Source organism: Choloepus didactylus, chromosome 2, assembly GCF_015220235.1.
Source record: "Choloepus didactylus isolate mChoDid1 chromosome 2, mChoDid1.pri, whole genome shotgun sequence".
In the NCBI taxonomy this organism is placed as follows: Eukaryota; Metazoa; Chordata; class Mammalia; order Pilosa; family Megalonychidae; genus Choloepus; species Choloepus didactylus.
This window is the reverse complement of record NC_051308.1, coordinates 68,677,499-68,692,898: the sequence shown is the minus strand read 5'-3', so window position 1 is coordinate 68,692,898 and position 15,400 is coordinate 68,677,499. Positions and strand designations below refer to the sequence as shown.

General features: G+C 32.9%; 1 protein-coding gene across 3 annotated transcripts in view; it reads left to right on the top strand.

Moving 5' to 3' along the window:
• RO60 (Ro60, Y RNA binding protein) overlaps positions 1-13,619 on the top strand; it is a 36,849-nt gene extending 23,230 nt beyond the window's left edge. For all 3 annotated transcript variants that reach the window (XM_037825127.1, XM_037825126.1, XM_037825128.1), the window contains 7 exons: positions 2,151-2,371; positions 2,850-2,996; positions 3,264-3,401; positions 3,999-4,115; positions 4,798-4,911; positions 5,187-5,333; positions 7,065-13,619. In XM_037825127.1, the coding sequence (XP_037681055.1) occupies positions 2,151-2,371; positions 2,850-2,996; positions 3,264-3,401; positions 3,999-4,115; positions 4,798-4,911; positions 5,187-5,333; positions 7,065-7,217 (1,037 nt within the window). In that variant the 3' untranslated portion in view covers positions 7,218-13,619. The remainder of the gene's footprint in view (positions 1-2,150; positions 2,372-2,849; positions 2,997-3,263; positions 3,402-3,998; positions 4,116-4,797; positions 4,912-5,186; positions 5,334-7,064) is intronic.
• The last annotated feature ends 1,781 nt before the right edge of the window (positions 13,620-15,400 follow it).

The following is a 15,400-nucleotide window of genomic DNA, read 5'->3' as shown; positions in this document are numbered from 1 at the left end:
TAAATATTTCTATAATGGTTAAATCATAAAAATACTGGAAAAGACAACTGGCATATGTATTTTATAATTTGATAGATAATTCTAAAGGGGGCAGAACTAATTTGCATTTCTACAAACTATATGAAAGTGGCCAGTTCCCCACCTTTGAACACTGAGTTTTCAAATTTTTGTCTATGGGAATAAGTGAAAAATTATATCTTGGTTGAATTTGCATTTTGGGTATGCTTATCTTTTCATATGATGATTGGTTTGTATTTTTTTCCTGTGGATTGTATGATCATCTTTTGCCCTTTTATCTATTGGGTTGCTATTCTCTTTCATATTGATTATGGTTACTTTTCATTCATTTAACAAATATTTATTGTATATATATCTACCCTTGGATACATATGATAGGAGTTAATAATTTATTATTATATACATTGCATGCATCTTCCCCAATTGGTTCTTTGTCTTTCAATTTAGGAGGGGAAGATTGTTTCTGATACTGAGATTTTGAATTTTAGTATAATCAGACGTATCTGTGTTTTTCTTCACAGATTTGGAGTTTTATGTTAGATTTAGAAAGGCCTTTCCCAGCCTGTGTTTTCTAACATATGCATAATTTTTGCATCTTTGACTCTAGAACGAAGGGATCTAGCATTACGTATTTGGTTGATGAGACACTGTATAAGGGTATGAGTGATGACTAAACTGAGGAAGAACATTTAAGTGCTAGTTCTAGTTGTACAATTAGTTTCTTAACTTGAGCAAGTAATTATGCTTGACTATGGTTTCTTGATCTATAAATGAATTAGCAGCTGTCCCTAATCTTATTCCCACACATAGGATTCTTTCATTCTAAATTGTTGAGGGTAGAATTTATACCTGAAGCCTGTAACAATAGCAATCTCATGGTTAGGCTTAAAGGATACCTAGGCTTCTCAGAGTGAAAAGAATTTTGAAACAAATTCTAAGCTACAAAATAAGTAATATTTTTAACTGCAGTGTGTATTTCTAACAGATAGGACTAGTCGAAATGAAATTTACTTAATCAAGTGTTTATTGCGAACCTAATGTAGGGGCAGCACAATTCTAGAACTTAAGTGGATAAAAGGAATTATTATTGCCCTTAAGGAATTTTTATGTTAATTGGAAAGACAAAATAGAAGACATGCTTATATGAAATAATTGACTAAGCATTTAAGACAATATAAGAATTTGTACCAAAATCTGGAAGATAACAAGAGTCATTATAGTTTAGAAGTTCCTGCATTAACTTGATCAAATGATTTAAATTGAAGTTCAGAAATAGCACATTGACTAAGAGATGTGTTGGCTGCACTGTATTTTAGAAAAAACTGAATTCTCTGGCAACATTTTAAAAAATCAGAAGACTTCACATAAAAATCTATATTTTGGCTTCTCTTCAGCATACCTTTTCTTAGCAGCAGTAAGCTAATACTTGGCTAAAACATTTTTCTGGACATATTCTCTTCAGTTTACCACAGCACTAACAACTCCTTATTATATCCCCATGGCTTGATGCATTTATTTATTTTATCTGGCTGTCCTCCATAGAGATATGAATTTGAAAATTTAATCCCTACCTTTATAGAAGTGAAACTAAGGCCTAGAAAGATCATACAGCCATTTATTAACAGAGAATTAAAGAGTAAAAACCAGATTTCCTCATCTCTAGTCCAAAGCTCGGCCTACTACTAAATGTAATTGTAAAAGGAATGGACAAATATTTCATTATTTTCCTTTTTAAAAAAAATTTGGCCTGTAATGCATTGTCAGCTATAAAAACAAAGAATTCCTGCCTATCTATCCACTTCCACTTATCTCAACTATTCAAAAATGTGTGTGTGTGTGTGTACATATATTCAGCAACTAAAAGGGCAAGTGAATATTAGATCTGTACTCTTGTGAGTTGTTCTGAGATTATGAACCTGTAGTAGGCACTTCTACCAAAATTTCTAATGCCAGCATCTCAAAAAAAACAGAACAAAACCAAACCCTTGTTATAAAATGACTTTGAATACAGGTTTGTTTCTTTCCCAAATCTCCTGTTATGACTATCATCTTACACATTCTCAGTAAACATATATTCTGTTTTTTCAATCTGGTAATCCTACATGCCTTTTCAATTCTTTATTTTGTTAAAGGACTTGCTATCGTGACCAAATATATTACAAAGGGCTGGAAAGAGGTCCATGAATTGTATAAAGAAAAGGCACTTTCTGTGGAGACTGAAAAATTATTAAAGTATTTGGAGGCTGTAGAGAAAGTGAAGCGCACAAAAGATGAACTGGAAGTAATTCATCTAATAGAAGAACATAGATTAGTTAGGGAACATCTTCTAACAAATCACTTAAAGTCTAAAGAGGTAAGTAGATTATAGTATATTGTGGTATATGATTAAACATGAATACTTTATTATATGTATAAAAAGAATAAACTTTGGGTTACTGTATGTTCATTAATTCTTAAAAAAAATTAACCAAAATATATCTTGAAATTAATAACTTATTTAGAAAACCTAACACAATGCCCAGGATGTAGTTGGCATTCAGTAAGTGTTAGTTCCAATCCAGAAAATATACTGGTTATTTGCCACGTCAATTAAGAAAGCAAAATTCTTGATGTAGTATCTACATAAAATATACTTCATTTCCTTTTTCTAGTAAAGAAAAAATTAGCTTATTTGATAAGCCTTTGATCAGTTAGCCCAGAATTTCATTCTGAAAGTTCTCTGCACCCCAAATTACTTAAAATATATATTATGAATATTGTTAATTGATCTACCGATGTGATATTGGTTCATTTCCTGTTACTTCCTTATGTTTCTTCCTGTGTTCTAATAGGTATGGAAGGCTTTGTTGCAAGAAATGCCTCTTACTGCGTTATTAAGGAATCTAGGAAAGATGACTGCTAATTCTGTGCTTGAACCAGGAAATTCAGAAGTATCTTTAATATGTGAAAAACTGTGTAATGAAAAACTGTTAAAAAAAGTAAGCATTGTCAGTGCCTTTCATTAGCTTTCTCATTGAAAAATTTGGCTTTTAAATATGTTAAATGCTGTCAGTGTACTTCTTGGGTGTTCTAAGACACCAAATTGCATTTTGACTCTTAAATCTAAGGTTAATTTGTCTTTATTTTTCTCTTTTCTTTGAAATACGTTAGATACAAACAGTAACCTAAAAACCCAAGGGAGATACATAATTACTACTATTTTTTACTTGAATTTTGCATTTACTTTGCCTTTGTTTGATTTCTAGGCTCGTATACATCCATTTCATGTTTTAATTGCATTAGAAACTTACAAAACAGGTCATGGGCTCAGAGGAAAACTGAAGTGGCGCCCTGATGAAGACATTTTGAAAGCATTGGACATCGCTTTTTACAAAACATTTAAGGTAATGATTTGATTTTTGTTTTAAAGCAAATGACCCAGTTAGGGCTTATTATCTTTTATAAAAACACATTTTAATGGTAGTATTAATGGCAAAAAAAGTCATTTTGATGAAATACAAATTTGTTTTTCTTTAATTCATGTGCAGTTAGGTATATAATTAACATTGTAAGATTATGAGTGAAGTATTTCTTCTACCTTTGCAGCAACTAGTTATCTTAAGATCATTTTGATGGTTTTAAAATTACCAAATTTTTAAAATTGCATTCCTTTTGGTGGGCACTTATACATGTACTTCTGTCCTGTGTTTTTCTCCTTAGTCAGTAGATGATTCTTGTCTGTCTTGATAGGTAATGATTTTTTTTAGGAGTGGAAGTCCCACAAAAATAGGTTATTATATTTCCTTTGTTTTACCTTTAGTAAAAGCTAAGCATGTTAAAGTAGTTGTCCATTAATTGGTAAATCAGAAAAATCATAGGACCTTTTATTTTAGAGAGTCTTTGAGAGAAAGGTAAGTAAATATGATTTGTTAGAAACTTCATCTATTTAACAATATATATGATTGCTTCAATTATTTATGATTATCTTATTTTCTCCTTAGACAGTTGAGCCAACTGGAAAGCGTTTCTTGCTGGCTGTTGATGTTAGCGCTTCTATGAACCAAAGAGTTTTGGGTAGTATACTCAATGCAAGTGCAGTTGCTGCAGCAATGTGCATGGTAAGAAAACTTAGACAATTTAGAATTTTGCCACTCTAAAAAAATGTTGAGTATGGAGCAAATTATAAAATTAGATATCATCAACAGTTATGTTTTCACTTATTTTTGTCATTTCACCTTATTTGGCACATTTTTCAGTTATTTCATAACTAAAGATAATTTTGTAAAGCAAAATTTTAAGTATATTGAGAAAGAATGTCTACAGAACAGAATAGAAATTTCAATTTTTACAACAAAAGATTAAATATTAATAGTATTTTTGAGGAAGTATGTAATGCTTAGAAAAAGTTTTTAATGAATATTTAAGTTAAAAGAACAGGGAACCAATAATGAGTCAGGAGAGTTTAGTTCTAATCTGACTTTGTCACTGAAGAATAGATGAATCATAAGCAAGTTTCTTAGCTGCCCTTCTGTGATTCTGTTCCTTATTTAATGAGAAGAAAATATACTCTATTTGCTTCAAGGTATTGTTGTGAGAATCAGTTTCTTTGAAAAAGTTTGTAAAAGGACTTTGAAAGCTATACTATTGCTACTGTATAGCTCCAAAACACAATAATTTAAGTTTAAAAGTAAAATGAGTATATAGGGTTTTTTGTTTTGTGTTGTTTTGTTTATGAATTTCTAGATACTGTATTTATTTCCTCCAAAATTGGCTGAAAATTACTACCATTGAATTTCTCAGGTTGTCACACGAACAGAAAAGGATTCTTATGTGGTTGCTTTTTCGGATGAAATGGTACCATATCCAGTCACTGCAGATATGACCTTACAACAGGTTTTAATGGCTATGAATCAGGTAACAGACTGTTTTATTAAGTTTACTTAACATGTAACATAATTTATATTGATATTATGCATAGTATTAATGAAGTTTGGGAGAACAAAGTATTTTATCTTAATTTTCTCCTGAGATACACAAAATAAAATTATATACAGGCTTTGCAGAGGCCCATATATAGACTCTAAACAGAGATAATGTACAAATAGTATTTAAGTATTTATTTTGGCTATCTTAGTATAGAAACGAGGGCACATTATTTTATTCTTACTCATATTTTTGTTCTGAGTTAGATCCCAGCAGGTGGGACTGATTGCTCTCTTCCAATGATATGGGCTCAGGAGACAAATACAGCTGCTGATGTCTTCATTGTATTCACTGATAATGAGACCTTTGCTGGAAGTATCCATCCTGCTGTTGCTCTGAAGCAGTATCGGAAGGTAAAATGAATTCTAATATTCTTTCTCACCCCAAGTAATGTTCAATTATCAGATATTCACTATCTTTTTCAAAAAATGTTTCTAAAGATAGTTCTTTACCTTTGTATACAATCCGATTGCAGTTGTGGACTCATCAGTACTTAAAATAAGGAAAATTATTGGCAACACATACATAATTTTGTTTTTCAACCAGTTAAAGTTTTATGCATTACTAATAAAGTCCTTTGCAAACAGTAGTTCTAGTAATAATCAACAGAAATACTTATTTTATTTTACCTTAGCTATAGATTCTTTTTTGAATGACTCAGTGTGCCCCTTGAAAAATCAAAGTATAGTTTGTGGGTTTTACTAACAGAGTATATAAAAGTAAAGCAAAGCTTAATCTCTATTTTAAGTTATGGATATTTCCATCTTCTAATCAGTGCTCTTCAGTAGAGCTTTCTGAAATGATGGAAATGTTCTGTTTCTGCACTGTCCAGTACAGTAGCCAGTATCCAAATGGGCTGTTGAGCACTTAAAATGTGGCTGTACAACTAGGAACAGAACTAGAACTTATTGATCAAGAACAATGATTCTAAAAGTGATTCCTCTACCAGCAACCTCAACAGCGTCTGGGACCTTGTTAGAAATGCAACTTCCTGCGCTCTGTGGGAGATCTGTCGAATCAGAATCAGAACCTGGGGGGGGGGGGGGTGCTGGCAAGTGAGACCCAGCAATGTTTTGTTTTTTTTGTAAACAGAAAATACCTTTCTTTCTTTAATATTTCAAAACAAGCCAGATGTGGCCCCCATCCCCCATGTCCGTTGTGATGGGACTTGCCTACCAGGTTGTCCACCAGGGGAGTGTATTTAGGGTGAATCATTTGGTTATGTGATGTTTCCTTTTTCCTGGTGGAATGTAGATGACTGCATGGCCACTAAAGCCTCCAGAAATGTGGGTCCGAGTCACAGCGGCGCTAGCAATCTATTTTTTAACAAGCCCTCCAGGGATTCCACTTCATGCTTAAGTTTGAGGAACACAGGTGAAAACATTAGATTTTAGAGTCAGGAAGGCCTGGGTTCTGAGCCCTGAGTCTTTCTCTTTTATTAATTCTAGAATTGAACAAATCATTTAACTGCTGTCATGTAGTTTATAATACTTATGTTTTAGGGTTGTTAGATACATTTTTAATAGAAATTATTATAGTACCTGGCATAGTGCACACTCAGTAAGTATTAGTTTTTATCAACAACTCTGTTTTTACCTTAAACTGTAGCTGTGGAAGGCAATAAAAGTTCTTATATATGACATATGAATATTGTTCATGTAAGTCAGAGGCCAAAATTGATAATTCTAGACAGATATTTGCTTATATTTACATATACCCACACATACTGCCCCAGGGTTTAATATTTGGTGAAAGGTTGGGCTTCCCAGAATATCTGTAAAGGTTTCATGAGTACAAAGTCCACAGGTTACTCAGGAAGGTACTCTACAGCCTGTATAGCAAGGGTATAGAATAAAGAAGTAGAAATTTGGGGCTGGTTCTTTATCCAGATTTATTTTTCATTGTTCTAAAGATCAAATAGTCCAGCCCTGAAAGATTGCCAAATTTTGTGGAGAAGGGAAAAAAAAATTGCCCTTGTAATGAAAAGCTATGATAGAAAGATTTTGAAGTGTTTTAATTTTGGAGGGTATTTGCTTTTCCTTACTGTAAGTTTTTAAATGTGTATTTTGATTTTTTTCTTACAGAAAATGGATATTCCAGCTAAATTGATTATTTGTGGAATGACATCAAATGGTTTTACCATTGCAGACCCAGATGATAGAGGCATGTTGGATATGTGTGGTTTTGATACTGGGGCTTTGGATGTAATTCGAAATTTCACATTAGATGTGATTTAACCATAAGCACCAGCATGATCTACGAGGTCCATGGCTAGTGGACCTCACAAAAAATACATAGCTACTTCCCAGCTAATCGTAATCCAGTGAAAGATGATTGTAAAGTATGTGCTTAATGGAAAGTTATCCTACACACAAAAAGACAAGGGAAATAAGATAAGGCCAAAGTTCTTCCTGTCTACTAAACTAGCTCTTGGGAAATAGCTTCAGAATACACTGTATCTTCTTCTAAGAGAGAATTCCTGTTAATAGACACTGTAAAATAGTAGAACAGTTTTGCTTTGGAAAAATCATAACATTTGTATTTAAAAGAGGTGAGAGCCAAAAGTATAAGTGGTTCCAGATCATGACACTTTTAACAGCTTGTTTGAGAAGTGCTTAAAGTTTTCCTAAATGTTTTCTTTGGGAAAGGACAGCTTTGATTATTTCCAAATAATCTGAAGTGCACTAGACCATGTTACTGTGATGGAATATGAAAATCATCTGTAAACTTTTATATCGGGGTGGGGACTAAGACATTTGACTAAATTATGAATGAGTTTACAAATTCCTCCCAGAGCCTTCTAAGATCATGTGACAATTTTCTTAGTTAGTAAAAAGGATATTTTATTTTTGATGTTTTATTCACACTTAAAGAATTTGTATCATTAACCAGAAGCATAAAGGAAATCCCTGAGAAGAGGCTCCAAAGTTTGTGTCTGCTGAGGAAGCCTATTTGGTGTCTTTGTTTTATCATGTTGGTTTATTTTATTGCCGTGAGGGAGGGACATGACTTGACAGCAGGTTTCTCTGAAGTAAAACAACGTAGCCACATGCATTCACATTTTTTCATGCTTTTCAATGAAAACAAAAAATGTTTCAAGCATTTAACTCCCCCATCCATAATCTTAAAAGTATAAATTAAAAGCTCAACTATAACCAAATTAGCTTTCCCTTTACTTTTAAAATAAAAGTAACTATTTTTTAGCCACTTGTAAATGTTTTTTATATATTTTCTAACTGTAAAAAAGTTAATGGCTTCCTATCTCTTTGTCCATTAGTCATTTTGTGATGAAACATTGATAGTGGAAAAAATTAATAAAGTGAGCTAATTCCTTCATGTTTGAAAGGCAGATTTTGAGTAGCCTATACCACTAACAAGAAATTTTTTTCCCGTTCAGTTTGTGTATATTAAACTTCCTTATCATTACACTAAAGTGCATTATTTTCTTGAGCAAGAAACCATTTTTCATGGGGAAGTTTAACATTAAAGCAACCTGATGAAATGCCAACATCTTTGCTCAAAATTTAATTATGGGTGTGTAAGATAGCTTACATATAAAGTCCTTCCTACCATTTTGTGTTAAGTTAGACTCTAGTAAATGTAAATTATAACCTTACATGCTTGGGGATTAGAGGTTTTGTGTCTGTAGGAGGGAAGACTTGAGTAGTAGTAGAATTTGTGGAGATATTTTCTTTTTCATGGGCAGTTTGAGCTCTGGTAGTGATAGGAAAATGTTCCTTTCAAACTCTTTATTTGACATATTAATGCTGGCCCTGATACGTAGCCATTCCTTCAGGGGAACTGGAAGCATTTTTTAAATGTTGTGATTTACCTGGGACGTTTTTTGGTCAGCAAAACTAGTAATGGGCGGTGGGGGGGCAGCCTTGCTTCTGATGTCATGACAGTTTTGTACGGTAGATGAAGACATTGTGATTTTAACACTCTGCCAAACACTGAATTTAGCATGTTAGCTTCTTTTGACACATTAAAATATTATGTTGTTCAGAGTAAATTTAAGGTTTAAAGAAACTAAAAAATTGTGTAATAGCTATTGAATTCTTTAAGTAAACCCATGGTTTTCCTAAAAATTACAACATGATCTAGCTTTTTATTCCTAATAGAAATGTTAAACAGAATATAGCATAAAAGTTTATTCCTTTAGTTATATTTCTACAGTTACATTTCTATAGATATTCTTAGATAAATATCTCTAGGAGCTAATATTAAATCCATCAGAAATAAGATTAGACATGACCTTTATGAAGTATTTTGGAAAGTAATTAAATGGATTGGGGTTATGATTTAAGAAAGAAAGAAAAGAAAAAGGAACCAACATAGAAGGTTATTTTATTTTCAAGTCATGAAGTTTTGGAGCTTTGAGATTTATAAGCTAACTTTTTTATTTTATTAGGCATCAAAATCATACCAAGAGAGAGTGTGGCTTTGGAGCACTAGACCTAGAAATCTTGGTCTCTTGAATCCCATTCCAGTATTCGTTTCCCCTACAACATGGAAGACATTGACTCAGAAGAGTAGAGGATAAAATAGAATTATTCAGTACTTTAATATAGATACTAGGAAACAGTGTTTATCCGTGATTGCTTTAGGAATAGAGTAACAGGGAGATTGTGAACATGTATTATTTTGTAATTCATAGTAAATCTTCAAGCACAAATAATGTTTTAATAACCTATGTTGACATATGAAATAGTCCTATAGAAAAAAATTTTAAACTTTACCCCAAGAATAAAATGCACAAGTGATAAACAAGTTTTATTTTCCCAGTTAATTTTAGGAATATTCTTACATTAACATTTGGGGAAATGTTACTTTTTAAAACAATCCTAAGTAAAATAAACACATTTCTTAGATAAATATGTAAATATGTTCAGGATATAGTTGTAATTAGTAAAACAAAAGCTAATCTTACAAGCTTATCCTTCCTTGGTTAGTTGACATTTCTTAGAAATTCCATTTTTATCACTGCTATATATTATTTAGTTTATAGTAACTATAAGAATATTAGTGAGCAAGATGCTAGTGGATGTAAGTTAGTATTATCTCTCTGGAATCTCTTTATCTAATTTACTGTGTGACTGTAGGCAACCAATTTAACCTCTGACTCAGTTTCACTATCTTAAAACAGTAACATTTGATGCTTGAATCATAAAAGAATCAATGATATTTGTATAAAAGTTGAAATTGGGAAGACTTGCAAGACAAGTTAGAACTCTTTTTTTCTTAATTGAACATTCTTATTAAGATATTTTTTGAGAGAAAAATGTTTTAGAAAAATAGCTCAATAGACCTTTTTTAAAACACTCCTGTATACAGTGTAAAACTATAGAAAAAAAATTTTCACAATGGATGTATTGACTCACAACTCACTATTCTATGATAGAGAAAAAAATATATCCCAAGTATGAGATCCTCATGAATAGATCTAGAAAAACAAATTCATCTTCTAAATGAGGAGATGCTCTTAGCACACATTTTCTTTAATCTTTTAAAATAATAGCTAAATCTCCAAATGATAAAATATCATTTTTGTCAGGCTTTCTTATTTTCTGAGATTTTGTGGGGGAAAAAAAAATAAGTAACTGTTTTGGAAAGTGAAGGCCTTTCAGGGTCTGACATGTGACATACATCTTTAAAAGCATAATAGAGCTTGTTGGACTTATTTTAATTTCACATAAAGATATAATAGCCACAAATAAAAATTTCTAGGTAAGTGATGTCCTTACAGTAGATAATCAAAAATCCAAAATTCTAGTCTCGTCAACCACAGGTTTGGGGTGATTTGTTAAGGCAGTATGCCCTCTAGAGAAACATTATATAGCCTCAATGCAAACATGTACCAGGAAGAATTAGAAGGAAAAAAAGATAGATTAAGCTATGAAATTAGTTGTATTTACTTATATGCAGTTTATTTAGGATCTCCCTAATCTCTTTTTATTAAAAAAAATTCCTTTATACTTCTCGTTTTCTATTAAATTCCTTTCTTCTGACATTTTTGTCTTTTCTTTCTTTTTCTAGTCTTGATATACCTGGGTAATAAAAATAACAAGAAAGACCTACATTTAGGTTTGGGATGAATATTAGGGATCTGCAGCTTGCCTTTTGTTCCATACAGATTTAAGATTTTCTTTTTTTTCAGATTAATAATGGGCTGGTCTCTTTGAAAAAATAACTGGATTGACATTCTCTCCCCAAATCAAGTTATATCATATACTTTTTGTTTTAGGTATTTGCAGATATTTTGTGGTCCTTTGAGTAAAATAAATTATTCAGTCTTTCTTTGCTTGAAATTATAGATACTCCTACCTGTATTTGGGAAGATAATTGCTCTACGAGTAAGCACCCTTAGAAAATAATTCAATAAACTGTTTCAGAAAATAGCATGCTTCAGTGCTCATACTTCATAATTATTAGGACCACTATCAAAGTCTTTGGTCTAATAAATATTTCTCTGAGCTTATATCTACATGGCTTGTAGCATAAAAGTTCTTGTAAATAACCTGTACTCACATTCAATTTTTTTTACTGATGAATATTTTTGTTTGCTTTTTGGAAATACTATAAAGTTAATTAAAAGTTTAATTGTATGGTAATATTTTTTGTGTAGAAGCTAATAATGTGGTTAAGCACACGGTGGGAATAAAATTATAATGACACATTTTCCTAAATATTGAATATACCAAATTATATTGAACAGTGGTGGAAAGAACATAAATTAGAGGAGATCTGTTGGAAAATTCTATTACTGAAATTAAGGTGATTATTTTCAGTGAGAATGAATTTGTAAATGCAGTGAAAATATACAAATGGTAACTGTTTCTGATCTTTTAAAAGATTTTTCTCTGCTTCTATTTCGTTTAGTGCCACCATGCCATTAGTTTTTATAAAAATGAATACATGTAATATTTTTAATTTTAAAGTGTATTTAAATGTCTGCCTTTTTTAAAATTATCAGAATTTTTTGTTTGAACACAATTAATAGTAAACTAGTTACATTTCTACTGACTTCACTCAGTGAACCCTTGGGTTATCCAGAATAGTGAGTGAGGTTAAAGCCTTGCTATCATATATGTATATCATTACTACAGATAACTGATGACTATTCTACTATTGCAAACATTGCATTGAAGCTTCTGTTTAAATTACTTGTAAGGCTTTATTTGCAAATGTAAACTGTTTCAGAATCACACAGAGTCAAATTAAGTTAGAGCATACAATTAACAGTCACAAAAAAAATATTTTTGTTACACTAGGTTTTTCTAAATTTGGACTATATAATTTGGTTTTATGTGACTAGACATTTCATTTGAGTTATGTTTTATTCCCATTGTTGCCAGCTTCTGATAAAGTAATCTCCAAAGAGATGAGATATATGAATATATCTTTTAAAAAATCAGACAGGGGCTCGGGGGCAGGAGTGTTATATGCTAGTGCTAAACCAACCATTGGCTTTATAAAAAGGCATTGCTTTTCCCAAATTGACCACTCAATGAATATTTACATTTTACACAGAATAATATTTGTATAGAATTCATGGAGTTAAATTTAAGTGTGTAAGAGCCTTAAAGTGAAAAAGTGAACCTTTTCACTGCCTTAAAATGTGACTGGCACTCCAGTACAGGCATTCTAGTTACTTTCCATGGAGTCTGTTCATTAAGTAATGCCTTAATAAGTATTCTAGTGTTTCTGAAGTACAGAACTCAAGGGGTCTTGTAGAATTTTAAATTTTACATAATGAATGGAATTTTAGCTATTAAGTTTTTAAACCTGATTGCACATTAGTAGTTTAAACACCCATTAACAGACTGTTCTGGGTACACCAATGTATTATACATACCTGACTGTTAACATCAGTAATATTTTGTGGTAGTTTGTATTTTATTAATTTGTATAATAAATTATCCAAGAAGCTGGACTTTATGGCTATTACATGACCTTTGAGGACCAAGTTGCATATTTAACACTATGAATGAAAATACATTTGTACAGTTCAGAAATGATTAATTTTATAAGGAAACTTTCTGAGACAAAAGGCAAATGTTTTGTTTCAAGCCTATAAGCAAATTCATCTGAACAAGTGAATATAGTAGTAAAACATTGCAACTTTTGCAGTAAAAAGTATCCAGGCCAGTGATTTGTTTAATTACATTTACACTTTTACATTCACTTTGCCTTTCAAAGCAGGACTGTTTTATAAAGCCGAAAGAAAACTATAAATTGTCAAGCTGGTGCTTAAAGGTATATTAAGTTTGATTTGTAAAAATTTTATTTCATTTCAAAGAAAAAGACCCTGGAAGGGGAGGTTATTCTAGTCTGTTGATAACCTAGCTGATGCTTTGTCAAATCTTCCAAGTTTCACTGTAAACAATATACCTAACAGTGTCATGTCACTGTTTTCTGATAGGAAAAGGGTGAATATACTAATGTATTAAATTAATTTCATGATAAAAGTTTTCACTGATACTGAGGAAACTTGACTCTCCATTCCAGCCTTGCAAAATACCACATTAAATAAATCATTGTAGACATGAAGTGAGGTGGGCACTAGATGGACCCTTTCTGGCCAGCTGTATTACTGTAGAAATTGATAAGTGTACCAAATAAACTCTATGCACATCATATAATTGTCTTTTTATTTCTTTAAAGAAATATGAATTTTAAGTTTATAGCATAACTTAAAAATCTAAGGCCCTTCCCCCCAGAGTAGCTGGGGGGAAGAGCTGAAGTGTTGGACTTTCTCACCTGGTTTGTTGCTGATGTTCTCACCAACACTGAGGACTGACGGTTTGGTATGTTGAGCTCTCTATCTTGGGGCTTGCCCTTATGAAGCCTGTTGCTGCAAAGGAGAGGCTAAACCTGCTTATAATTGTGCATAAGAGTCTCTCCCTGAGTACCTTTGTTGCTCAGATGTGGCCCTCTCTCTAACTAAGCCAACTTGGCAAGTAAAATCACTGCCCTCCCCCCTTCATGGGACCTGACTCCAAAGGGTATAAATCTCCCTGGTAATACAGGGTATGTCTCCTGGGGATGAATCAAACCCAGCATCGTGGGATTGAGACATCTTGACCAAAAGGGGGATGCGAAGTGAAATGAAGTTTCACTGGCTGAGAGATTTCAAATGGAGTCAAGAGGTCACTCTGGTGGACATTGTTAACACACTATATAACCTGTCTTAGGTTTTAATGTATTGGAGTAGCTAGAAGTAAATACCTGAAACTAGCAAACTCCAACCCAGTAGCCTTCACTCTTGAAGATGATTGTATAACAATGTAGCTTACAGTGGGTGACAGCGTGATTGTGAAAACCTTGTGGATCACACTCCCTTTATCCAGTGAAGGATAAGTAGAAAAATGGGGACAAAAACTGAAAAATAGGGTGGGATGGGGGGAATGATTTGGGTGTTCTTTTTTACTTTTTTTTTTTTTTTTTTTTTTGCACAGATACATATTTATTTGTATACCAATGTTTATAGAATCATCACTCACAATACCCAAAAGGTGAAAGCAACCCAGCAGCAGATGAATGGATAGACAAACATGATACATACCCACAATGGAACACCAGCCTTTAAAAGGAATGATGTTCTGAGACATGCCACTACATGGACGAACCCCGAGAACACCACGCTGAGCGAAACAAGCCAGACACAAAAGGGTGAACACTATATGATTCCACTTATATGAGATGGCTAGAATATGCAAACTCACAGAGATAGAGAGTAGAGTACAGGTTACCAGGTGTTCTGGTTTGCTAATGCTGCCGTTATGCAAAACAACCAGAAATGGATTGGATTTTATAAAGGGGGTTTATTTGGTTACAAAGTTATGGTCTTAAGGCCATAAAAGTGTCCAAGATAAGGTGTCAACAACAAGAGTACCTTCACTGAAGGATGGCCAATGGCGTCTGTAACACCTCTGATGTCTGGGAAGGCATGTGGCTGGTGTCTTCTTCCTTTGCTCCCAAGTTGTGTTTCAAAATGACTGTCTCCAAAATGTCAGCTTTCGACAGCCATCTTCAAAATGTCTCTGTAAGCTGCAGCTCCTCTTCAAAATGTCACTCTCAGTTGTCTGTGAATTCCTTTATACGACTCCAGTAATCCAGTTAACACCCACCCTGAATGGGCGGGGTAACACCTCCGTGGAAATTATCCAATCGAATGTTTCACTCACAGTTGATTGAGTCACATCTCCATGGAAACAATCAAAGGATTCCAATCTAATCAACACTAATACATCTGCCCCCACAAGATTGCATCAAAGAATATGGCTTTTGGTGGGACATAATATATCCAAACTAGCACATCAGGGATGGTGGGCAGGGAGAATGGGGAATTAATGCACCATGGGTGTAGGGTTTCTGTTTGGGGTGACAGGAAAGTTCTGGTAATGGATTGTGATGAGAG